Here is a 27,002-nt window from a genome sequence, read left to right on the forward strand (position 1 = left end):
TGGCAGCCGAGCAGACACAAAAGAGGTCACATCAATGTCAAAGAACCGGTGCCCATCACCTGCCAACCCTCCAGAAAGCTCCCAGTGGTGGGTGGGGCTCGGAGGGGCTGACACACAGGAAATGGTACCATCAGGACCATGTGGTGAATCCAGCCAGTACACAGGTGTTGCTTAACCCTAAGTGTTTCACTAATTGTGAGCTGGTAAATAGTATGTAAAAATGGGGAGATCAACACATTAGAATCCTAGTGTCTGGTTTCTCAGAAGATCCAGCTACGCTGAGGCCACACCCGGCCGCAGACCCATGCCGTCCATCAGTCTGCTGGTCCGTTTCATATATTTGTGTCAGGAATCTGACTCCTGGGGGACTTGAGTTTGTGCCACCTTTTGCAGGCCCTACAGCTCTCATTTCTCCCGAGTAGGCCCAAATGAGCATTTCCAATGAAAGCAAGAAGGGATAAGGAGAATGATTTCAGAAGTAGCAGGGCCGGGGTGCCTGGGGGGGCTCAGTCAGTTAAATGCCTGACTCTTGATTTCGGCTCAGGTCTGATCTCTGGTTGTAAGATGGAGCCCCGCATTGGGCTCTGTGATCAGTGCAAGTTCGCTTGTGGTTCTCTCTCTCCCTCTCCGTCTGCCCCTCCCCATTGCTTGCACGCTCTCTCTCTCCCTCAAATAAATACATAAATAAAATCTTAAAAAAAAAAAAAAAAAAGCAGCAGGGTCAAGTTTTCATTCCTGCCAATAATTGCTGTGTTACAATGAGCAGGCTGCTTAACCTCTCTGAATCTACTCCTATAATTACTAAAGAGGCTAATGGGCCCTGCATCCCTGCTTCCTAGGAAGCCGTACAGCTCTTTTGCCCAGGTAAAGTAAATAAACAATGGTTGAGAGTAAAGCTCAAACTATTTTCTGGGACCAGTTTTTTGTTTTGTTTTGTTTTTGTTTGTTTGTTTGTTTGTTTTTTAAAGAGCATGCTGGTATTTTTTCTAAAGATTTTATCCATTCACTTGACAGAGATCACAAGTAGGCAGAGAGGCAGGCAGAGAGAGAGGAAGGGAAGCAGGCTCTCTGCTGAGCAGAGATCCCAATGGGGGGCTCGATCCCAGGACCCTGAGATCATGACCTGAGCTGAAGGCAGAGGCTTTAACCCACTAAGCCACCCAGGCGCCCCATGGGACCAGTTTTTAAACTGTCCACAAATAGCAATACCTTTAGCTCTTCCTCCTCCCTTTTTCTGGGAAAGAAAACCAGGTCTGAAGGTTGCTGGCAGGAGCCACAAGATTGCTTCTCCTAAGAAAAGCTTTGCAACCTTTCCACCAAGAACGGAGGAGGAACATCTGCAAGAAAAGATTAAGAAGGGAAGTATTTATAAAGCTGGGCCCTGGGGTGCCTGGGTGGCTCAGTCAGTTAAGCATCTGATTTGGTTCAGATCATGACCCCGGAGTCTCAGGATCAAGCCCCACATCGGTTCTCTGCTCAGTGGGGAGAATGCTTCTCCCTCTCCCTCTGCCTGCCACTCTGCCTACTTGCGCTCTCTCTGTCAATTAAAGAAATAAAATCTTAAAAAAAAAAAAAAAAAGCTGAGCCCCATGTCCCATCAGTAGATGTGGACTCCCTCAGATTCAGCAGCTCCTGAGTGCCCCTCGAGCACTAGCCTCAGACCTCTAGCTGAGAAAAGACACAGAAAAGAAAGAGCTGGTCACGGCAAGGCTGGAGATGTTTTCTAAAGTTTGTAACTTTTAAAAATCTACATTTTTGAGGAAAAATACTGAAAAACACAAAAAAGGAAAATCTCACAATTCTACCACTGCAAATTTATCAAGTAGGAAGTGAGAGTTTCCATGTCTCTAATCCTGCTCCTAGGAGGTAACTGCTGCTAGGAGTCTCACACACTAGAAGACACTGTCTTCTGATGATACATAAATCGGTTTATACATGTGTGTCTATATGCACTAATTTATTTTTAGTGCAACATGGCCCCATGTCCCGTCTGCTAGTCTGTAATCTGCAAATGATATATCATGTCCATCTTTCCTTGTGGATACAGACGTAACTCAACTTTTTTGTTATTTATCATTTTAATTTTATTGCTGTTTTTATTTATTTAAAAAAATTTTTTTAATCTACCTCGACCATTTAAATGGTTTTATAGTATTCTACGGTATGGCATAAGGCTTGACTTCTGGTAGGTGTTAGTGGTTTCCCAGACCACTATTGGGAAAACATTTGGATTGTTTTCAGTTCTTTTGCTACCACAATCAATACTGTAGTGACAATTGTTAAAAACATAATTTTATGAACTTGTGTGATAATTCTGCAGGATATATTTCTTATTAGAGGGAAGATACAACCAAATTACCTTCCAAAATGTTGTATTGATTTTTATTCTCATGAACAGCCTATGAAAGTGCCTCTTCCCCCAGATTCTCAGCAAAATTGCTTAAAAAAATATGTTCATACTTCATCCAGTAATTTTGGGTCTTGACAGTGTAGTAGACTCAGCCGAGGAACTACAAAAACCAAAAACACAAAAAAGCCAGAACTCTGCCCCAGAACACTTACATGAGAATTTCTCAGAGTGGGAGCCAGGCACTGAGAGTTGGAAAAGCTTCCCCAGGTGACTCTGAAACGCAGACATGCCTGAGAAGCCCTGACTGGGACATGAGAATCATTCCTCGATATATTAACATTCCTGATGCCCAGGTTTTAGATCAGAATCTCTGGGGGGTTGAAATGAGTCAACGGCAATTTGCAAAGCTTGTCAAATAATTCCAATGTGTCACCAAAGGTGAAAACCACTCTCTAAGAGGTGCCAACACAGATGGGCTGAGTGGTCACTGAGGCCGGCAGGCAAGGTTGGCTGGCGTGATGCTGAGCTCCAGTGCGGATCACCCACCAGAGCGCTCGCTGAACCGCTGGGCCCTGGACAAACAGCTAGGGGCCCCCCGGATGAACCCTCCCTCCAGTGCCTGCCCTGTGGCCGAGGCTCTACTCCTTGGAATACAAACAGGAGAGCCTCCGCTGAAGGCTGGCTTGGCTATCATTTTTGGTGGCCCGGGCTCTCTTGCAGTAGAAACCAACACAGATAGATGAATGCACACACAGACAAACAACACACAACCCCACATCGGAATACTGATTTCAACCTGGTTGCACACTGGGATTACCCCAGAGATTTCCATTTAATTGGTCTGCAGTATGAAGAGGGCATCAGCACACTGCTTCAATCGACTTCACTAAGCCATAATTTAAATACAATGAAGTGCAGGCTTCTGAAGCGTATATAGTTCACTATGTTTTGACAAACGTGTACATCATAAACCACTGCTTGAATCAATGTGTAAAACATTCCCTTTGCCCTAACAATCCCTGTACTCTTTTTCCCAGTAGCCCCCCACCCACCTCCTCCCTCTGCTTCTGCCTGTTTATAACTTGGTATCAATGGACCCGTACAGCATGTGCTCCCTGGGCTTTGCTTCTCATGCTCAGTCTAAGGCTTTTGAGACTCATTTATGGTTTGTTTGTGTTTTTTTTTTCAAGATTGTAATTTATTTTTTTGACAGAGAGAGAGACAGCGAGAGAGGGAACACAAACAAGGGGAATGTGAGAGGGAGAAGCTGGCATCATGCCAAGCAAGGAGACGTGGGGCTCTGAGGACCCTGGGATCATGACCCAAGTCAAGGGCAGATGCCTAACAACGGAGCCAGCCAAGTGCCCCTCATTTATGTTGTTTTTATTGCTGACCTGTTTCTTGGTATTGCTGAATATATTTTTTTTAAATTTTATTTATTTGAGAGAGAGAGACAGAGATAGCGACAGAGAGCACAAGCAGGGAGGAGAGGGAGACGCAGGCTCCCTGCTGAGCAGGGAGCCCTGATGTGGGGCTAGATCCCAAGACCCTGAGATCATGACCTAAAGGCAGATGCTTAACCGACTGAGCCACCCAGGCGCCTCACTGAATAATATTCTATTGTGTGAACTTATCATAATTCACTTTTTTTTTTTTAATTTTATTTATTTATTTGTTAGAGAGAGAGAGCACAGGCAGACAGAGAGGCAGGCAGAGAGAGAAGCAGGCTCCCTGCTGAGCAAGGAACCTGATGTGGGACTCGATCCCAGAACACTGGGATCATGACCTGAGCTGAAGGCAGCTGCCCAACCAACTGAGCCACCCAGGCGTCCCCATAATTCACTTTTTGATAAACTTTTAAGTTGTTTCTAGTTTGGAACTTTTATTTTTTATTTATTCTTTTTTTAAAAAGATTATTTATTTATTTAACAGACAGAGAGAAAGAGACAGAGAGAGAGAGAGATCACAAGCAGGCAGGCAGGGTGGGGGAGAAGCATGCTCCCCGCTGAGCAGAGGGGCTCGAACCTAGGACCCCAGGATCGTGATCTGAGCTGAAGGCAGAGGCCCAACCCTCTGAGCCACCCAGACCCCCCTCTAGTTTGGGATTTTTAAAAATAGATTTATTTATTTGAGAGAGAGAGAGAGAGAGAGAAGGAAAGCACACACATGAACAGGAGGGGGCAGAAGGAGAGGGAGACAAAGAATTCTCAAGTAGACTCCCCACTGTACATGGGGCCTGATGCTCAGGGCTTGATGCAGGGCTTGATCCCAGAGTCCTGAGTTCATGACCTGAGCCAAAATCAAGGGGCATATGCTTAAATGACTGAGCCACCCAGGCACCCCTCTAGTTGTGGATTATTATGAATAGCTTTAATGAACATGCATGCACAAGTCTTTATATGGGCATCTGTTTGCATCTCCCCCAGGTAAAACTAACCAGCAGTGGAATTGCTGGGGTGTATGGCAAGCATATACTGAATTTTATAAGAAACCAGCAAATTAGTTCCCACAATGTTGGTTCTGATCGACATTCGCACCACTAATGTATTAGAGTTCCAGTTCCTCCACACCCTCACCAACTACCGGCACTGTTCATCTTCATTCTAGCCATTACAGTGGGAGTGAGGGGTACCTCCCTGTCGTCTTTAGTTTGCGTTGCCCTAAGGACTGATGCTGAAAGCATACTTTTATGTGTTTATTAGCCATTTGTATGTCTTTAGTGAAGTGTCTTTTTAAAATCTCTTGCTTATATTTTTAATCGAGCTGCTGGGCTTCTTACTATTGAGTTGTAAGATGTAAGAGTTCTTTGTACATTCTTGATATGGGTCCTGTGTCAGATGTCAGTGTTGTAAATATTTTTTTCTTATCTGTGGCTTGTCTTTCCAGTTTCTTAATGGTGTCTTTTAACAATGCAGGTTTAAATTCGATGAAGCTCCATTTATAGTTAGTGTTTTTTGGGTCTTGTCCAAAAAAAAAAAAAATCTTTGCTTACCTTCAAATCTTGAAAATTTTTCTCCTATGCTTTCTTTTAGCTCTTTTCTAGTTCTCCCTTTTATGTTTAGGTCTATGGTCATTTTGAGTTTATTTTTATGTATGGTGTGAGGTAGAGACAGAAGTGGAGGTGTACTTTTTTCCATGTGGGCCAGTTGTACCAGCAACTGTTGAAAAAACTGTCCTTTAGAACACTGGGCTTTTCAAAAGCGCCCAGGGGGTTCTATGGAATTGTGTTAACAGCTGTTAGTCCTAAATTAGTCCTGAATTAGTCTTACTCTGAGGGCGTCCTCCCAGGCCCAGCCTCTTCCACTCATACTCCCCTTCCCTAAGCCCATCACACCCAAACAGATACCTTTACACTTAGGCAGGATCTTTCATATCACCTTGTCTAGCTACTTTCCAGTTTTCCTTTTTATTAAAGCTATACATGGACACAGTTTAATCACTCAGCAGGTTACAAAGTTGGCTACATAAAACAGCTTTCCCCATCCTCTTTTTCCCCAAAAGGCAGCTACTGCCAACAAACATTTAGCCAACTGACTGAAACCATGATTGAGAACCCCTTCTCTATCCTCTCTCATGCTCCCAACCTCAACCTACAAACACATTCCACACGTTCTCCACACTCCCGAACTCTGCATTCCACCCCCCACCTCCTCCACACACCACACACCCATCCACGGGGCTAACACTACTGTATTCTCCAAGGGCTTTAACAATCGTCTTAAAAACAGCTGAACATCTGGAGAATGCCCAACCTTGTTACTATGCAAATGAAAAGCAGGGAAGTAACAGTTTCAACCTACGAAGAATTTATCAAAAAATAAAGAAATGAAAATAGCCCCATACTGATCAAGGTATGAGGAAAACAGTACCCTTGTTGCCTGTGGCAATACAGACTGCTACCGTTTTCTGGAAATACTTATCAACCTAGGAATATGGACCAGAAGTCTCAAAAAATTTTTATGACCTTTCACTTAGTGACCCTATATTTGGAAATATAAAGGAAATTATCACAAAGGAGAGAAGCAGTATGAATAAGGATTCTCCCTTCGATTTTATTTATTTATAACAAATAAATGGAAATAACACAAAAGGTCAGCAACGAGGGCAATTATGGTGCATTTGTTTTGTTTTGTTTTTTTTAAAGATTTTATTTATTTATTTGACAGAGAGATCACAAGCAGGCAGAGAGGCAGGCAGAGAGAGAGGAGGAAGCAGGCTCCCCTAGAGAGCAGAGAGCCCGATGCGGGGCTCGATCCCAGGACTCGGAGATCATGACCTGAGCTGAAGGCAGCGGCTTAACCCACTGAGCCACCCAGGCGCCCCGGTGCATTTGTTTTATGTGTTAACATGTATCACTCCATCTATTTGATGCATTAAAAATGACAAATATGGGGGCCCCTGTGTGGTGCAGTCCATTGAGCTTCCAACTCTTGGGTTTCAGCTAAGAGCAAGAATCATTGCCATTTTGCAACTCTTCATGTATCCCAAGTTGTGAGAACAGTGCCTGGAACATGACAGGTGGTCAGTGAATATTTGCTGAATGAATGAATGTTGGATAGTAGATTTAACTCGTTCAATTCTATTGGGTCTATAACTCAAGAAGGTAATTTCCGTCCATGAACAATACACACATGGAGGACTGGTCGAAGTCCACGGCTCTGAATGCTTAGGCCTCCTGGAGGGTCACAGTCACAACACCTTCACCCCTGGCTCCTTCTGTAGAGGTGGTGTCCTCCCTCCAAGGAGAACAAGTTCAAAGCAAAAGGCACCTGCTAGCCTGAGAGCTGGTAAAACTCTCAGGCAGAATTCTTCTTATGGTGGCCCTCATTTACTCACCTGCCCATACACCCCATTTCTGCCCTCATCCTCTCAAGAATAAATTCTGCTGGTGCCTGCTACTCCTTCCTCCCTCCTATTTCCCTGCAACTCCCAGAAGCACTGTAAAATCCCACTCTCGCCATCAGATTTTAACGAGGGGGATGAACTCAGCAATTAGACACAAGGAGAGAACTGGTTAGGGTCCCTGTACATCAGTGTTTAACCCAGCATACTGTGCAGCCTTCCAAACATTAACCTCATTCCCCGCACACACTCAATTAGGCATATTTACTTCTCATTATCCAGCATGCAATCATGAGCGCTAATAAAAACCTCCGCTACCCCCCAAAAAGCAATTAATGCCATTAGCTGTCCCTCAGAAACTCTTCAATGAAGTCGGCTCATTCATCCACTCAGTCATGAATTCATGCATGTATGCCCTTTGCTATTTAACAAAGGTCAAGTGCACACCTACTATGTGCCTTACCAAACACAGGCCTGGGAATGGAGCAATGAATGAGATACTGCCCTGCTTTATAACAGAGTGATGAGTGGCACCACAGAGCCCGGCCGGGTGCTAGTGGAAACCTGAGGAGGAAATGAATGGGGAGGCACAACTTGGCTCCCTGGTACCAGTTCAAATCCCAGCTGTACCGCATTTTCGCTCTGAGTGTTAAGCAGCCAGTTACGACTTCTAAGTTCTATGTCCAAGACAGGGATATTCCTCCTAACATCCTCCAGGGGAGCTGGGAGGATGAAACGAGATGACGCCTATCTGGCACCTCGCTGCACGCAAGGCACAGGATGTATGTTCAGTGAACAGGGGCTATTAGCATTTCCTACCCTATTCTCAGCCTTCAGGTTGGCCAGGCACATCCCATTTCAGCCCACTTTCCTCTGGCCTGAAAGGACAAAGGGAATCCTACACTTCAGAAGTTGAGAGTGAGACGGCCTTGGACAAATGGGGCAGCAGATTTCAGAGGACACGATGAAGCCCAAATACACAACAACTCTCCCTGGCTGGGGGGACCGTGACCTGAGTTCCTCTACCTGCCAGACAATATGCCTGTCCCTTTCTTGTCCCTTTCTCAATCTATCCCTCCAGCACAGTCCCAGAGACAGAGACACTAGGAATGTGTACTCTGGATCAGGATACTTGGATCATGGGCACAAAGTGAGGGTGGGCTGAGCAGTATGATGGGCCGGAGACACACACTGATGCCCATCCACTACAGAGACAGGCGTGCACATGCTGCTAGGGACATGCTGGGGCTCTGGTTCCACAATGGCCTGGCAATGAAAATGACACATCTGCCTCACATGGAAAAAAAACTGTAGGCACCAAAAATGGAGATATATTAAAAAAAGAAAAAAACAGAAGAATAGATGCATGTACACACAAACATACAATTGGAACATTTCTGGAATGATACACAAGAAATTATTAGCAGTGGCTGCTTCTGCAAAACTGGGGAGCTGGGTTGCAAGGGGGGAGAGTTTTAGATTCTATTTAAAACTCTTCTAAATGGTTATTTTGTACGAGCATACATTATCTATCTATATCCACATCGACATCTCCATCTAACTCCATATAAAACAAAACACAATCTGGCTTTAAGAGCCTTTGCCGGCAGCTCTTTCAGACTCAGGGAGGGGGGTGGGTGTAGAGGTAGAGGGATGGGGTGCAGGAAGGGGAAGGGAGGCTGGCCAGGAACTTACTGGTATTGTGGTCTATGAAGTAATCTCCAACTTGCGGGTCATACGCCTCTTCCCATCCTAGCGGCAACTCATCACTAATGCAGTCAGCAAAGGTGAGCGGTTTGGTGTACCTGGCAAGGGAGAGGAGAAACAGACTCCATCAGCCCACGGTCCCCAAGGCCCTACAACTCACTGCTTCTGTCAGCCTCCCTGGTCCTCTGGGCTGGCCCAACAGAGCCACAAACTTCGCCCTGGCCCCAGCTCTGCTGTCCCCATGGCCCATGTTGTCCCAGGAAGGTAACTGGATTAGATCACCCAGGAGGGAGGCGGGTAATCTGCATTCTGGTCCCAGCTTTGCCACTAATTTGGAAATGATTTCACCAAGTCATCTTCCTTCTTTGGGCCTCTGTTGCTGGATCTCTGGGGGGTTTGAGGAAAAGGGTTCAAATGTCAAGTCTTGTTTCTGGACTCAGACTCTAGCCCTCTCTAGCTTCTTCATCTGCAACTCACCTGCCCGCCCCACCACCATTCTTCATTCAGGGTCTATCCCATGTTTGTCACGCCCACTTGCCCTCTGGAAAGCTGGCTTATAGCAGCATCTAGAATAGCAGATGTCCTATCCCTATGAATTCGGCCAAAAGAAGTATTTCTTTTCCTCCTGAGTAGGTTCCCAAATGCCTACACCCACCACTGTCCTTCCCTAAACAATCCAGGCCAAACCGATCTTTTTAGTAATAACCACCCTCTAAGACCCCATTTTGGTGGGCAGTGGTGGTAATCACCCACTTGGTGGCTAAGTGAGAAGACAAATCATCCAACCAAATGAATTAAGGGCTGTGAAGGCTGGAAAAGAGCACAAGCCATCGGTCAAACATTTCAGCCAGTGCAGGAAGCCACCAACCTAGACATACAGCCTGTGGGACTGAGCAGCCCCTCCGGAAAGCCTTTGGTTTCTCCCATTGCGGACTCTGCTTAAAATACATATTCAGATGTTCTCCCTCTCCTGTGTGTTCCCACCCCCTCCCAATCCTGGAAGACTAGAAGGCTCTGTTTCATCACTCTTTGGATAGAGTGGCAAGCTAAGATGCAACAGGAGAGGAAGAGAAAGAACTGGATGGGGTCTCAGAGTTCTGATGAAGACCTTCCCTCTAAGCCTCGGGAAACTACCCTCTCTCTTATGCTGTGCAATCTCCTTTTCTATACCCACTCCAAGTCAGACTTAAAGAAAAACATATGAGGGGAGAAAGAAAAACTGGAAGGGCCCCCGTGGACAGGAGGCGGTAAGTTCATGTGCCATCATATATCCAAATCAGGTAGGCTGCGAAAAGTACCTCCTGAGTGAATAAATGAGAATCCAAAAGCTTCCATTAGTCAGTAATTCACTGTTGTATTGTGGGAGACGATGAGGATGAGGCCAGAGGGATCTAGGATATGCAACAGACTCCACTCCATAGAGTAAGGATTCAGTAAGCATCCCTTAGGGTGGTGTGTGGGTTTGGCAACTTAATCTCTTTGAGCTTCTGTTTTTTATTTTTAATTTTTTTTTTTAGAGAGGTTGGGGGGATGGGGCAGAGGAAAAGGGAGAGAGAGAACCTCAAGCAGGCTCCATGCTGAGTGCAGAGCCTGATGCGGGGCTTGATCTTATGACCCTGAGATCATGCATAAGCCAAAATCTAGAGTAGGATGCCTAACTGACTGAGCCATCCAGGTGCACCACAAACCCCCCCTTTCTTTTTTAAAGATTTATTTATTTGGGGGAGAGAGAGAGAGAGAGACAGAATGTGATTGAGGTCGGGGGAGAGGGGCAGAGGGAGAGAAAGAGAAGCAGACTCCCTGCTGAGTGTAGAGCCCCAAGCACGGTTTGATCTCATGACCATGACCTGAGCTAAAATCAAGAGTCAGACACTTAACCGAAGGAGCCACCCAGGTGCCCCTGAGTCTCAGTATCTTTATCTGAGAAGTGGGGATAATAGTAGCAACTGTCCAGGTTGCTGGTTAGGTTAAAGAATGTCATGTTTTAGGAACATGTAGCACAGATCCTAGTAGGAATGAGTGCTCAGAAAACACTACTGTTATCTCCATTTCCCAGAAGGGGAAACTGAGGCTGAAAAATACAAAATAACATTCTCCAAGTCAGTGACAAATCTGGGACTTCAAATCGGTCTCCAGCGCTCCTGCTGTGAGCTACAGGGTTCTCTCGAAAGCTGACATTCTCAGTGTACCTCCCGAGTCCTGTGGAAAATCATAAGCCACTGTACAGTCAAAGGGGGAAAAACGGAGAAGACACACAGGGGATGAGGACCTCCCTCCACGAAGAAGGCTCTTCATTCAGGCACACCTGTGCCAGTTTGGATAAAGTTCCTGCAAAGCTGTCTTCAGCCCATGCCACCACCCCCCATGCCCTGCACAGACTTCAGAAACTAAAGGCCACGTGCCACAGTGCCTCCCCATCCTCAAACTTCACCAGGTGGTTTGTTTCCTCTTCCTTATGGAGAATGAAGATCAGTGACCACCAGGAATCTAATCTCCTCCAACATCATTTTATACAGCAAATCTCTGAAAGAGTCTCTGAAAACTCCACACACAGGCATACCCTTCCACAGGGAGTCACTGTATTCCTGAGGACAGAAAGATCTGGGAGGGAGCAGGAATGCACCAGTCAGACCTTCCTTTCTGGCTCATTCCTCTCCCTGCTCTCTGCCCTGAAACCTCTGGCTGCACAGATATGAATTCTCTCTCTCTTTCTTTTAAAAGATTTTATTTATTTATTTGACAGAGAGAGCACAAGCAGTGGGAGCAGCTAAGGGAGAGGGAGAAGCAGGCTCCCCGCTAAGCAGGGAGACCAATGCAGGGCTCCATCCCAGGGATCATGACCTAAGCTGAAGGCAGGTGCTTAACTGACTGAGCCACCCAGGCACCCCCACAGAGATATGAATCTTATTATATATACTGTCTGTAACCCAGAAAACCAAGAAGATATGCCCCTTCTGACAGATCCCCTGGATCAGCACCTTTCATAATTCTTCCCTGGGGATCAATTAAGTGGTTTCATCCAATGGTGCATCTAAGCAAGAGATCCCTGGGTCCCCCACAACAGGTGCTCAATAAATATTTGTGGAATGGGTGACTATGATAATGAATATGTAGGAATGACAAATAATGATGTATTGTTCTATATGTTGCTAATACAGGAGGATGATCTCAATATATTATGAGAAAAACAACACTGTTGAAAGAGAAAATCTACAGGATACTGTTATCGTATATTTTGCCTACAAATCTGTGTGTGTGTGTGTGTGTGTGTGTGTGTGTGTGTGTAGAAGAGAAACTGGGTGCTTGCTTCAGCAGCACATAAAGAAGGGAAACTGGAAAGATGTACATTAAAATGTCATCTCAGTACACGGTTTCTAATATAATTGTTTTTACTAATTTCTCTGTAATGTTCATATATCAGTATAATTAAAATATTTAATAATGGCTAAATGTAGGCCTAGAAAGCAAGTTATATATATCATGTTCTCTCTCTCCGGGTAGCAGGCACTCTTACTCCATTTTACAAATGAGAAAACATGCCCAGTACCACACAGTTAGTAAACCCCAGAGGGATCACCTAAAGCCCTACTACTTGATTCCCAAACCAGAGCTTTGCAAACACGAATGAACAAGACCGAGTGAGTCTCACAGCAACCTGGAGCACAGAGTAAGCTATGCCACAGATACAGGTAATGACAGAGGCCAGTCTGCAGGCAAAGGGCCCTGGAGCTTTTGCACATTTGCACCTTCGGTCATCGGTGTCTTGGTACAAAGATGTTCAATACACTTGGATCATGCAAAGCTGCTTGACAAAAAGACAATCAAATGTTTCAAAGTCACCCAAGTCACCAATGCCAGTAATTCACTGAACTCTCTCAGTGGGGAGGGTGACTGGAGATGGGCAGGTCTGAAACACCAAAATGCATCACTTTTCCAGAAAACCCTGAATTCCGCTGATGGTTCCGGCCTTCAACACGGGGAAGTCAGAAGTCAGAAGCTACAAGGTTCAGTAATGTGACTGTCTTGAGACCACCCCACTGAGATGCCGGCTTCCACATGCAGTGAACACAGACAGCGTGCCCATTGGGTAGAGAAGAGTGAGTCAAGAGGACCCGGCGTTGGAAGGAGCGGGCCTGAGGAGGAGGGGGGCTCTGGTTTGATATTCCGTGTTCCCCTCTGATGCAACCTTGGGGGAAAAGCCAGGGGGCTGAGAGTCTCGCTCCCAGAGCTCTTCCATGGGAAAGAGAAAACGCTTCTATGGGAAGACTATGCAACTTACAAGAAATCTGGACAGCAAGATTCTCTCTGGAACAAATGCCAAGAGGGAGATGAATTATTCAGTGTGCAGCAATGTGTCATTCAGAGAATCAGGATGAAGAGAAGTGTTTTTAGTTGCACAAAGATTTAAACACACACACACACACACACACACACACACACACACACACATGTATATATGCACGTGCAGACATTCACTCTTCCTGCCAGAGAGAACAGTCTGTTTAAACCAGTGCCCTCTGGGAAACGGTGGGTGCTTCTCTGGCCTACAATGTCTCCCCTTGGGCAAGTGCCAAGAATGTGGGCTGGGAAGAGATGTCCGCTTTCAGATGCAGCCTGGACTTGGGGGCTTGCCTGGAACTCCCAGCCCCCACCCTCCAGTGAAGCGATGCACCCCATTTCAAGCTTTGGAGTGGTCTCCAGCCTCCCTGTCCTGGGCTACCGAAAACCCCAATCATGAGATCAAAATGGCCCGAATGCTGGAGGGGCGAGAGGGAGGGAAGGAAGAGGGCCAAGAGAAAACTAGTTCTGCCTCTTCTTAATTACAAATCTCTGAAGGAACACAAACATTCCTGAATGTTTCACAATAGGCCCTCCTGGAGAAGTGGCCCGGATGTGTCACCTTGGAGACAGATAGGCTCTGCCAGGAGCACCCTATGGGGAGCACAGTACAGGGACCGCACCGGCCCACCTGTCCAGGAACACAGGCTCCCTGCCCTCCTGCTGCGGCGTCATGTGGCAGAGGCTCCCAGATTGCCAGGGCCAGTATTGGGTATTCAGATGCTGCATCCTTTCTGAGCAAGGCAGCTCAGGGAAGGAACGGAAGACCTCTTGCCAAGTCTAACACTGGGTGGTGATTCCCTGGGGACTGAGGAACGAGTAACCTATCTTTCATGTTCCTACTGCTTCCCCAGCAATCCGAATGCTTCCCACAGCAACCTCTTTATCGCTGTCCAGCAGGATGCTGGCCCCGGGAGTGAGCTCTCTTCGAAGGACAGCTGGGCGGGATCACTTTCTAAAGGGCCCTCCAGGCTGCAAGCCAAGAACTGTCCAAACTTTCAGCTGAACCTCTCCTCCCGCCCAGGCACAAGAAGCCCAGGCGGCAGGCTCCTCCGCCTGGGGGTGTTTCCCATGCATAGTTCCCATAGCTTCCATTGCACAACTCCGACCCCCGCAGCCTCACCGCCAGGCTGCTGCAGAACAGGGCTGCATGTCCCCTTCACCTTTGGCACGCTGAAGGCTGGGGTGGGCATTGAGAAAGTGCCATATTGGAAGTCCTCCCTTCCTTTAAGTCAGTTCTGTTCAAATACATTTATTCAGACATCTCTCACAACCAGGGGCGTCGGGGGTGGGTGTGTGGAAAAAAACAACCATCTCAGAGTTTGTGAGGAGGACTGGGCACACCGAACCCAGCTGAACCTTCATCGACGCCCACAGCAGAAGTGAACCAGACGGACAGGGACCTGCCCTGACACTCTGGTCGGGAGACACACCCCAACCAGGAAGCAAGCTGCCAAAGTCCCTCACGGCAGACATTCATGCTGTGCAGAAAAATGCCACAGGGGTGGTGGGATCAAGGGTCACGGGGGTAGCAAGAGGAAGGGAGGGAGTGTCAGAGGAAGCCTCTTGCAGAAGGTGATCTTTGAGCAGAGACCCCATGGGGGGAAGCAATGGCAACGGCCAGTTGGGGTGGGATGATGTTGGTGAGTCTGAGGGGGAAAAAGCCACCTAACATATCTTTCTGTTGTCAGTGATGGGGTGGAGGCACAGCGATGCAGAGGGTGGGCTTCCCTTGTAAGTGCCACCTCTAAACTAGGCTGCAGAAGCAGACCTAGAGAAGCTCCTAGCCTCACCCTCTGCTTTCCTTCTCTCTCTCCCCCACCTCCAGTAGTCCTCCAAGCAACAAACATTTACTGCAGGGACACAAAAGCCTAGTCCCACACTAGACACCAGGGGGACTCTGACATTTGAATAAGCCTTATTTCTGCCTTCAAGAGCAGTGGGTCTGGCCAGGGAGCCAAGGTTCACCCTTAAAACAAGCAGTGACCCATCATCATGGCATTTGGTGACTGTGTATGAGGTGGCCATGCTACCCGGGGCTGTGGACCACAGGCAATTAATTGGAGGATGTAGGGATGGTTGATAAGCTGCTAGGTCAGCCGTTCAGACGTGAAAAGTCCCAGGGGTTTGGAAGACCGGAGAGATTTAGGCAACAGGATAGTCAGGAAAGGCTGGAGGAGGAAGGAGCCCAGGCAGGAAGGAAGAAGATGGTGGTCGGCTTCACAGTTGCTGGGGAGGCAGACTAGCTGTTACCCACAAAGGCTCAGGAACCCATGCTGGGCCTCTTCCACCACCAGGGGCATGTTACATAACCTCTTTAGGAGGAGTGTCCTTTTCTGTGAAACTTGGAAGTCCCGATCTCATAGGGTGTGGTGGGGATTAAAGGAGATAACCCATACAGAGTGCTCCCCGCAGGACCTGGCGCAGACGGAGCCCTGAGTAGATGTGGGTTGTTAACGGGATCCGTGGGGAGGCCTTGTGTTCTGTGCACCGTGAGAATCATGCCCCTCTTCCGTCTCAGGGCATCAGACACGTCCGTGACCCTCGGCAGCGGCACCCTTCACTCCAACAGGCTCTAGAGTCAGCCCCCTGCAACCCCATGCAGACACAGTCACTTACTCTTTGGCCTTGGGCATGAACCCTAACCTGCCCCAATTTGCTTCTTTGTCCGGAAAGTGGGGATGTTCAAATCAGCTGTGCTGAGCCCATGGCACACAGGGCTCAACCAACATTAGCTGGTATTATGAGCTGGGTTTTCTATCCTTATTTCCATGATGGGGAAACGGAGGTAAAATAAGTGTCCAGGTTAAGCACCAATACACCCCGCACTGTACTCCAGGGGCTAGGACTGCATACATACTCCCTTTTTGGAAATTAAACCAGGAGTTGGGAAATGGCAGCCGGAGCGGGTTTGGCTCTCAAAATCTGCTCTCTGGAGGAGGTGTTTACACTAGGGACTTCTAAACTCTCGTTCTTAAGAGAACACTTCCCTCCCTCCCTCCACTCTCAAAACACCGATCTCAACATCCTGGCGTTTTTATCCCCAGACCTGCTTCCCTACTTTGGTCGAGCTGGATTATCCGGAAGCTTTCTTGGCCTGATCACTCCCACTCCTGGAATTCTTTTATGGGGAAAAGAAAAGGAGGGAGCAAACCAGAGGGAAGGTTCCAGACTGTTCTCCATGCTTCCCTCTCCTTTTTAGGCTGCCCCTTTCCCACACACACGGGTGGCTCACTTCCCCTCCTAAATCTTGTCTTTACTCTGCCCTCACTGAGTTCTTGGGCCAGGCCCCTCCTCTGCTTCCATTCCCAGGTCTCTGTGTCTATCCATTCCACAACTTCTTCCAGCTCATGGACAGGGGTGAATCCATGCTGCTACCCCTCTGCATATCACTTGCTGGGATTTAAGGTTACTGGTCTGAGAACCGGATTGTGCACTAGAGTAGGCATGGCCAACTGACTAGCAGAAGGCCAAATTCAGTCCACATTCTGCAATAGCCTGTTTGCCTATTACAGCTCTGTGTTTTGTTTTGTTTTTTAAGATTTTATTTATTTATTTGACAGAGATCACAAGTAGGCAGAGAGGCAGGCAGAGAGAGAGAGGAGGAAGGAGGCTCCCCACCAAGCAGAGAGCCTGATGTGGGGCTCGATCCCAGGACCCTGAGATGATGACCTGAGCTGAAGGCAGAGGCTTTAACCCACTGAGCCACCCAGGTGCCCCGACAGCGCTGTGTTTAAAAGGAGAATTAGCATGCCTGTAGTGAGCCACACTCCTGTTGCACACAGTACCCTTGCTCTATAACATGTTACTCTAACTTTTGTCTTACCTAAAGGCAGCATAGAGGAGTAGTTAAGAACACAGGGTTCTGGAGCTAGACTCCTGGGTTTGCATCCAGGCTCTGCCATTTTTGAGCTGTGCGACCTTGGGCAAGTCATTTAAACTCTCTGTAGCTCAGTTTTCAAATTTGAAAAACAGGGAAAAATTCCTTTATTAAATACTTACCACATGCCAAGAACTTTTCCAAGCACTTTGTGGATATTAACTTACTTGACCCTAGTAACAACCCTTTTAGGTAGGTACTTTTCAGACCTGCTTCACAGTGTTGTTTGAGAACTGAATGAGATAATGCACAAAACAGAACTTCGGAATACATGCTGTCCAAATGAGGCCTCTGATGCAGAGGTATTAAGAAATGATAAAACTGAGCAGGGGATTTGGAATCTGGCAAATCAACGCCCTTGTTCTACTGCTAAGAAAACTGAGGCACAGAGAGATAAGACTTGCTCAGAGCCACGCAAGAATCCAATGACAGGGCTGAGAATAAAGTCTGGAATCAACCCCAGGCCTGCATCACACTCATGACACCAAGAGATCAAGCCAACCTGGTGCTGAGTTCGGCTCTATAGGAAACACAGTGAGTATCTGAACATCCTGCAAGATATAGGTACTGATAGTATTTTCTGGGCTAACTGTCCTTATGATACTGAAAGAAGAATGATCATTGGACAAGAACCTGAATGAAACTATGAAGCTCCCACTCATGGAGTGACAAGGCTGAGAGAAGGGCCCTTCCTTTGGCCCATTTCCTCATCAGAGGGTAATCTCCTGAAAGCCCAACACCCCAACAGAACAGGGCACCTGGTATGCATGTTTGTCCTGCATCCAGCTCCGCCCCACCTTCATCCTCATTCCCGAATTGAGAGCTAGGCTAAGGCAGTTCTGTGCCCTATAAAAGGGCCAGTTTCATCCTTCTTAGCTGTGTAATCTTACTCCATTCTTTCCCCAGCTCTGAGCCCGAGTTTCCTCACAGGTATAAAGCAGTCAAGAAAATCTGCCTTGCAGGGTTCTTGCAGAGACTAAATGAATTAGTACATGGGAATGACTCAATATAACACTTGGCATATAATGCTGGGTACAAATGCAGAGCTCCCTTCTGTAGTCAGGATCTTGAGGGCACTCAACTCCCAGTTTTTACTCCTTCCAGTCCCAGGAGCTAGGTTGTCAAGGGGTCTTCCCAGGTGCTGGGCTGTCCAGGAACCTCCAGCTCGAAGAGCAGAGGCCACAGCCCACCGCTCCCTGGAATCTGACCATTTCTCTATTCCTTGAGCTCTGACCCTCACCCTAACCATGCAGGCCTGAGGAGCTGGTCCTCCTAGAAGGAACTGGCCATGAAGGCTTCTTTGGGATCCTTCCATGACAGCACAGCTTAGAGCACTAGAAGGGGAGTGAAGAGATCTGGGTTTGAATATTGATGTTGTCATTAGGATAGCCATGCCTGTGGGCTTCCTACCCTCTCTGGGCTTCCCATCTCCAAAACAAGGGAGCTGGAATATGGTATTTCTAAGGCCCCCTTTACAGTTTTAGCCTTTATTAATCTACTACTGGGCCACCCACCCCAAAGGTCAAGAGCATTGGGAGGTTGCAAATGAAACAATAATGAAAATGTCTTTTGCCGAAGACCAATTAAGTATGAGGCACTGGACCATATACTCTATGTAAGAGGAATCATTTCCTTTATCCCCACAACTTTTCTGTGTGTCAGGTACTGCCACCCTCATTTAACCAACAGAGAAACCAATACTGTTCAGCATTGGTTATGGTATGTTACAGTAATAACAGTAATAATAATAATAAACAATGCTAAACTTTGTTGAGGTTGTACAAAGTACCAGGTACGACTCAGGCTCCCTTCCACAGACTATCTTCCAGTGATCCTAAGCAGCACATTTAAAAATATGGTTTAACATCCCTGAAGTGGGGCTGTGTGTCACCATGCTTACTGACGTCTTACAACACTGTCAGCCAGCCTGCAATCCTGATGGAGATTTCCCTTCCTGTGTACACATCAAAGGTGTCCTGGCTTGGGATGAAATCCTAAAGACAACAGTGGAGCACTTTTAACCCCTAGGAGCCAAATGGTTGTGGGGAAGGGTTGAGGAGGCAGTGAACTGACCTGTTTAGCAACATTCCTCAAGCAGGAGTGCAAAGTAAGTAGGCTAACTCTACCTGATTGCCACGCTGGCTTCTGAGCCCAGCACCAAAGCCTTTGAATGCCCCTGTGGGTCCTTTTGCCAAGGCTGTATCACAAACACTTTGAGGGCAACAAGGACGCTATTCAAAGCACAGACACCAATAATCCGGGGTTAAAAAGTAACTCCAAAGAATTGGATTCATGAAACTAATATAACACTGTATGTTAACCATACTGCAATTTAAATAAAATAAGTTAAAAAAAAAAAAAGGGAACTGGATTCTGAATAGGAAGATGTTTTAGGAACACTGGAGCTTTATTTTGTTTATCTAGTTGGGTTTTTTTCTTTTTTTATGTATAAAAGCAGTATGTGAGTTAATAGAAATCTAAGTTCACAGATATACATATGTATGTCAAACTCATCCAGTGACACTTGTTAAATACATACAATTTAGTGTGTTTTAATAATCAATTTCTCAATAAAAGTTGTCAAGAAAAAAAAAAAAACAACAAGCCATATTTGATGTACCAGAATCTTAATTTGCTTAAAGTAATCTTATAAGTACTCTTATCAGCTCCATTTGCCACATGTGCAAACTGAGGCATAGAGAGGGGACCTGGACCTGACACACCCAGGAACACTTGGCCAGTTGAGAGGTAAATCCAACTGGCCTCAATTCCCAGCTCTGCCACTGAGTGACTGTGGGTGGCCAAGTCCCTCTCCCATTCTGGGCCACTATTTCCCCATCCCCACCATGAAAAGATGACACAGTGATTCCTAAAGGACTTTTCAGTACTGAGTTTCCGAGACGGTCTCCAGTACTTGTCCAAGGTCATATGGCCACAATGGAGGGGATCCTCCCAGCCACCCAGATTTCCTGACCTGCCCCCTGTTTCCCATGCCCATATTCATTTATTCTATGAGAACCCTTCCTGGAATCTCCTTATTGTACACAGCAGTGGTTTTCAACCTTGAGCTGCATCAGAATCCTCTGGAGGGCTTGAGAACTCACAGACAGCCAGAACTCATCCCCATACTTTCTGATTCAATAGGTTTCTGATTCTGGGTGGGGCTGTGAATTTGCATTTGTAACAAGCTCCCTGGAGATGCTGATATTGCTGGTCCTGGCACCATGCCTAGGGCCCACTGGTGTATAATAGCATCCCCAACCTCATAACTGCAGGGACTCTAAAAAGTGGTAGCCAACCCTGTGTTCAAGAAATGCCTCTCCTTCTCTATCAAAGCTTTCAGCCTCCCCATCCTACTCTGCAGGTCCTGGTCATGGTGACTCAGCCTCTCCCTGAGCACAGCCCTATAGGTAGGCTGTATCAGTCCCTTGCTAGTGTTTGCTGGGCTCCTGTCCAGAACAGTGTCTTGTCTGAGGTCCCACAGCCAGTGAGCACAGAGCCAGCTTTTGGATCTGATCTGGGAACTCAGGTTCTCAACCATTTAGCTGCTGGGTATGTAGAAGGCCCTCAGTGAGGATCATTTTCTTTCTGGTTCATTTCACATTAAACAGCCCCCTTCCCTTTGCATCCATTTGCAGACGGAAGATCAAGCAGGGTTGGGTCCTGGGGCAGGGGGAGGGGCAGGGGCAGTCGGCAGTCGGCAGTCTCTGGACTACAGGCTCTACAGGACCTTGGTCCTGCAGGTGCAGGACTAGACCACAAAGCCCAGTGGCACCATCTCTCCAACCATCAGGGGTCTTCTGGTGTCATTTGTGTCTTCAGATAGACACCTGTCAACTTGTGCTGTAACCCACACAACCTCCATCAGCCCAGGCCCTGCATATCTTGCTACCTCTTGCTGCCGCCATATGCATTTATCAGGGGCTCCAAACACCTGGCTTCCAATCCACCCTCTTCTCCAGGCCTTTCCACCAGAACCACTGGAAGAAGCCTCTTCAAAGCTGGGCAATGCATTTCACACTAGAGGTGACCTGCCAAAGCCCTGGAAGGACAGGACACTGTCCTCCCTCACTCCCCTCCGACCACCACTATGGGCATCAGGGTCAGGGTGGTTTCCTGGGTTGCCTAGGTGGGGAACCCAGGCAGGTAGGGCCTTCCTGATATCTTTCCTTGACACTGCAACTGGCTGCTGTAGGAAAGCACGAGTCAGCACAACCCAGTTGCGTCTTAGAATCTGAAATGCTGCAGACACCCAAGTGTTCACGAATTGCATCACAGGGCGCAGACTGATCTAGTCCAGAAGCTCACCTTGTCTGCCCCTCTCACTGCTACTTCCTTATTTTCCAAGATCACCGAGGCCTAGAGTAACTGACTACAAAGGATCTCTGCACAGGAGTTGAAAAGGGAATGGTTTTTACCTCTGAGAAACAGGACTTTCTTTAAGGGCCTATTTTCCTCCCATCGTTTCTTTTTAAAGAAGAAAATAAATAGAATGTGTCATTCCCTGAAGGGAAAGCCCTACCTGCAAGTCAACATTAAACACCAAAGTGTGCTGTGCTGAAGACAGCCGAATTAAAGTCAGCAGTGAAACAAGTAAGCAATTAAAACAGCTATTTCAGGAAGCCCTGGAAAGCAGCAGATACAATATGAATTATTCATTCATCCTGCCAGGATGACTTCTGGGCATTATCTTCTGTGCTCTGTTCTCTTGCTCTTGTGCATGCAGCCATTCAAACACAGAGAGGGGACACAATACCCCAGTCCTGGGACACAGGTGCCTGCATGCACGCATACACACACCCCTCACAAGGAGGCCAGGTGGGCACTCCAGATGGTGAGCCACACGGAAAAGAAACCAACAGGTTGGCAGGCGCCTTCAGCTGCAGTGCCAGGGGAGAAGGTATGACTAGCCAACTGGCCCAAGAGGATTGTGGAGGGAGGAAGGGAGAGGGAGAGAGGTATCACGGAAGATTACCTGCACAGTGCAGAACAGACTATGTATAGTGTTTTTAATATCCCACAAGCTTCCTACCTGCTCTGGGATTGATCTAGGAGCTTGAGAGGCAATGGGAGGGATGTCAGCTGATCCCCACACTGGGCCTGCCTGAGCTCTGGACATCAAAGGGTGCATCCAGCAGGATTGGTGAAGGGCTCCATCTGGATTCTGAAGTCATCAGTCCTCCTAGCCGCCTGACTGTGGGAGAAGCTTTGCTACATATCTTATATCCACCCAGGTGACCTCAGTCAAGACCCTTCCCCTCCTCGGGCCTCTGTTTCCCCATCAATGAAACAAAGAGGATGGACTCCATCTCAACCAACTCTTCCAGATCTGGCATTTCATGGTGCCATTTTGTCATGAAAATCTAGTGTGTGAAGGGTGCCTCCCATACTCCTCTGTAGGGACCCAGTGTCAAAACCCTCAGAGAATAATAATACCAGCACAAGCGCTGTTCCTTACATGTATGCCATGGCATTAAGTTCTCACAGCAAGCCATGTAAGCAGCTCCTATGTTCATCCCCTGGCATAAACCAGTAGACCCTTTGAGAATGATACTGAGTTGCCCAAGGTTGCTCAGCTGATAAGAGGCAGATTAAGGATTTGAATTTAGATCTTAGCAACTATTCAAAAACTGAGTAGAAATTGCTGACTACACCACTGGGTGGCCAGAAGAGTGGATTTTTTAAATACCATGGAATTTAAAACTACTTCCTAGAGGTTTAAACCAGAAAGTCAGGGAAGAAGGGAAAATGGGGGTGGGGGGGGTGGGGGTAGAATATTTTTATCCCCAGCTACAAACTGGACATTAGGAGTTTTATGGGAATATGGTGAGTAAGGCTGTGGGAGACAAGGAAGAAAAGAATTGCCCTAGATAAACTGAAAGAGATGCTCATCTTAGAGCCCCAGGAGCAGAAGTCAAGGCTGATGACTGATGAAACAGGAGTCAGAGAAGCACCCGATTCCTCAAAAACTTCATCACTTGTCTCACCGCTGTTTTCAACCTACCCAGGTGGGAAGTTTCATACACAAAGATGTTCAATGCAGCATTATTTATCATATTTTAAAAATGGACACAGGGGCACCTGGGTGGCTCAGTGGGTTAAAATCTCTGCCTTCAGCTCAGGTCATGATCCTAGGGTCCTGGGATGAAGCCCCACATCGGGCTCTCTGCTCAGCAGGGAGCCTGCTTCCGCCCACCCCTCTCTGCCTGCCTCTCTGCCTCCTTGTGATCTCTGTCTGTCAAATAAATAAATAAATCTTTTTAAAAAAATGGACACAGCCTCAAAATCAATAGGGACTAGACAAACTATATAGGGACTGAATGGTTGGTAATAACCATTTGATGCAACTGTTTGAAATGTATGCTCACGAAGCCTTTCGATGAGAGCAAAGAGTGCTTGTATTACAGAATTTAAAAAGAAATAAAACAGCAGGATATAAAACTGTGTGTGCAGCACAATCTTACCCACCTGCAAGAAAAAGGGAAAATGACTACAAGGAAAAAAGCCAAAATGTTGACTGTGTTTGCCTTTTGGTGGAGTGGGTAATGTTCAAGGATCCCCCCCCACACACTGCTTTTATAACCAGAAAAAAAAGGCAGAAAAAAATACTAAAAATACCAAGTACATTTTCAACACAACTTCAGTTCTCCTATTTAGAACCTCTTACTACCCCTTCATTAAAATACAAAAAACAAAACAAAAAAAAACCACCATTCCAAATGAACCCTAATTTTCTTCTTAGAGAAAAATGCAAAGTATAGAAAAATATTAACACATTGAAAGAAAACAAGCCTCAACATTTGTTACATGATCCTTGCTGAGAAGTGGAGTCACAATGCCCAGTAGAGGCTGGTGAGAGCTCCACAAGGCTCTGGGCTGGCTGCCAGGACAGGAACGCACCCAGCCCTCCTGGGTCTCCACCCCAGAGCAGACCGCAAAGGGACCTGGGAGGCTGTCTAGGGGCTGATGTGAAAGGCTCTGGGGGGACCTGACAATTATTTCTAGATCCTCCCCACAAAGGCTCTGGATAGACAAACAGAAAAATCCCAAACCATTATCCATCGCCCAAATTACAACCAGTTAGGTTTCGCTGGAGGAATGCTAGTGGAGGGTGGTAACTAGGGGGCAGCTTGGAATATTTTGTGTCAGACAGAATGTGGATGGGGATCAGACCAGCCTGTGACAACACAAACTGTGGTAAGAAGACTTGACAGAATCCTGGGCCGTAGGAGCTGTTAAAACAACTCTAACCCATTCACATCCATGATCCCCTCAGCCCTGACAAGGTTCTGGCTCAGAAAAATGGCAGCCTCCTGCTGCTGCGGCTGTGGCCATGGCTTCAAGACCACCCCATGCATACTCCACGCTCTTTCACGTGCTCCATGCCTTTCTCCTTGCTGGTCCTGCTGCCCAGAACATCTTTCCCTGGGCACCTGCTGATCTAAAGCAGGGGTTGAAGAGTTCTTTCTTTACCATCTGCGTCTGCCACCTCCACAAGCTTTAAGAGGGCCTGAGCAGCGTCCTAGCGAGCACTGCCACCTCAGCATCTCACGGGAGGGAGCGCCGAGGGAGATGCTCACTGAATGAACACACGACCTTACAAACGAACAAATGAAGACAGAAATATTTCACTGGAATTCCCAGCAGGGTTCACAGCGAGGGCTTCTACCTTCCAAGTTTTGCTTGACCTAACAAAGGGAAAGTTGTAAATGAAGAAATCCTTCAGGGTCCTCAAAGTGCTTCCGCATGCTTGACCTTATGTGATTCGCAAATAACCATCAGGACGACGGCATTCTTACCGTCATCAAGGCCCCCCCATTTTACAGATGAGCAAACTGGGCACTCTGAGACTTTCCTAAACTGACAGGGCTCCCGGGGCCCCGGTTTGTGGCAGAGCTGGACACAAGCCACCTGAGCCCTGGCCCACTGCTTGTTTCCCTCCACCATGAACTCTCTCAATAGGTCTCCCTCCTCATTCCCAGCTGGTAACCGGAGAAGTGTGGCAGCAGCGGCTCTCCTGGCTCTCCTTCCCTAGGAACTGCGTATCCCACTGGGTCCCCCCATGGAAGCCTCTGGCCCCTCCTCCTGTTCCATTCTCATGAGTACCATCAGCAGCACGCAGAAGGGAATCTCTCTCTGGCACAGGCATTCTGTGACCCTTGGACAGCCCTGAGGGAAGGAGTTGACACTCGAGGGCAGGAAGGATCCTTGTGCATTGTCTGTGGGTTTCTGTTACTAGGGAGCCATGGCTCCATCAGCACAGATGATCCCCAGACCAGGGCAGGGCGTGGGCCAGGGTCTCCCCAGCCCAGCTGACACGGAGGGCCCTCGCCTGACACTGATGTGCTTGCTACTACTGCTCCCATTTCACAGACAGCAACACAGGGGAGCCCACCTAGGTCAGGGGAGCAGGCCAGGCCTTTGAGAGCACAGAGCGCTGGGTTCCCTTCTACAGGCCCCATGTAGCAGGCACCCCAGCACGGAACAGGGCTCAACAGGGTGGGCCCCTGTGCTTCCTTCTACTTCCCATCTCTGTATTTGCTTATTGATGGGCTGTCTTGTCTTTCCCACAGAAATAGAACCGACCTGCCTAGCTCACTGCTGCTGTCTTACTACAACACAGCATAGGGGTAGCTCCTATCTGCTGAATGAACGAAAACACAGGACTTGTGAGTGTCCCCTCCTTTCCACGGGGAAAGGTTTTGAGTTGGCAGGGGCTTTTGGGGGCCTTTTCCCCCCTTTCCCTCCCTCCCGAGGTAAAGTCACTGAGCCCAACACTTACAAAGCCAGCACCAGCCTCCTGCAGAGTCCCAGAAGGACAAAACACACAGCTCACTCCAGGGCCTGTTACAGGCTTACCCTTGAACTCAATGCCCTCCATAAACCCCAAAGCAAACCAGAAACTCCCCAAAGAACAGGACCTGGGAACCCTCCTTGTGAAGATTTTGAACTGACAGAACCAAAATAGGTCCACAGAGGGGAAACTCGCCAACGGAGGAGACTCTGTGGGCATCCAGCAACCTCCCTCTGTAGATGGCAGAGGTCAGACCCTGTACCTGGGTTCAGAGTGAACACACAAGTGTCCTGGAACTTCAGGAATATTTATTTTGTACAAAGGACACTGCTAGTGCCTGGGTCATGCCTGGACCCAAAAAATGTAGAATGGAGGACAGAAAGGATAATTTTTTTAAAAAGTAAGCTAAAATATGGGGCGCCTGGGTGGCTCAGTCGTTTAACATCTGCCTTCGGCTCAGGTCACAACCCCAGGATCCTGGGATCGAGCCCTGCATTGGGCTCCCTGCTTAGCAGGAAGCCTGATTCTCCCTCTCCCCCTGCTTGTGTTCCCTCTCTCGCTGTGTCTCTCTCTGTCAAGTAAATGAATAAAATCTTTAAAAAATTAAAAAAAAAAAGTAAGCTCAAATACATTTCAGAAATTTATTCGAATGCTTGAAATATTCCTTTTCCCTAGAGAACCCAGAAACCAATGAGAAAGGACTTAACAATTAAACCTCTATCTGCTCAAGGGCATCAATCTTGAAAAACATTCATTTTTGAAAGAGCCTAAGCTAATAATCAAATATCTTTTACACAGCTACTATGCGCCTAGTGCCAAATTCTACATGAGCTTAAAATCCCTGGAAATAAACATATTCATTCACACATGATAATATATATATGGAGGAATGAAAACAATGAAGACATTGTTCAAAAGGAAACTTTCATGAGAGGTGCCACAGGATTCCCAAAAAGGAGAGATCCCTGCATGCTGGGCTGTTCCCAGGAGGCTCCCGAAAGGAAGCAGGAAGCGGCCTGGGTCTCTAAGGGCAGTGATTGTTCAACCAAATAAATAACATTATATGTGTCCATCCTTCACAACCACGTACA

General features: G+C 47.3%; 1 protein-coding gene across 2 annotated transcripts in view; it reads right to left on the reverse strand.

The window, feature by feature from the left end:
• LOC111141103 (WW and C2 domain containing 1) overlaps positions 1 to 27,002 on the reverse strand; it is a 151,406-nt gene that overhangs the window by 70,228 nt on the left and 54,176 nt on the right. For both annotated transcript variants that reach the window (XM_022493434.1, XM_022493433.1), the window contains exon 2: positions 8,888 to 8,997. In XM_022493434.1, coding sequence (XP_022349142.1) covers positions 8,888 to 8,997 — 110 coding nt within the window. The remainder of the gene's footprint in view (positions 1 to 8,887; positions 8,998 to 27,002) is intronic.

Source organism: Enhydra lutris, unplaced genomic scaffold (genome assembly GCF_002288905.1).
Source record: "Enhydra lutris kenyoni isolate GAN:26980312 unplaced genomic scaffold, ASM228890v2 scaffoldscaffold5, whole genome shotgun sequence".
NCBI classification, from domain to species: Eukaryota; Metazoa; Chordata; class Mammalia; order Carnivora; family Mustelidae; genus Enhydra; species Enhydra lutris.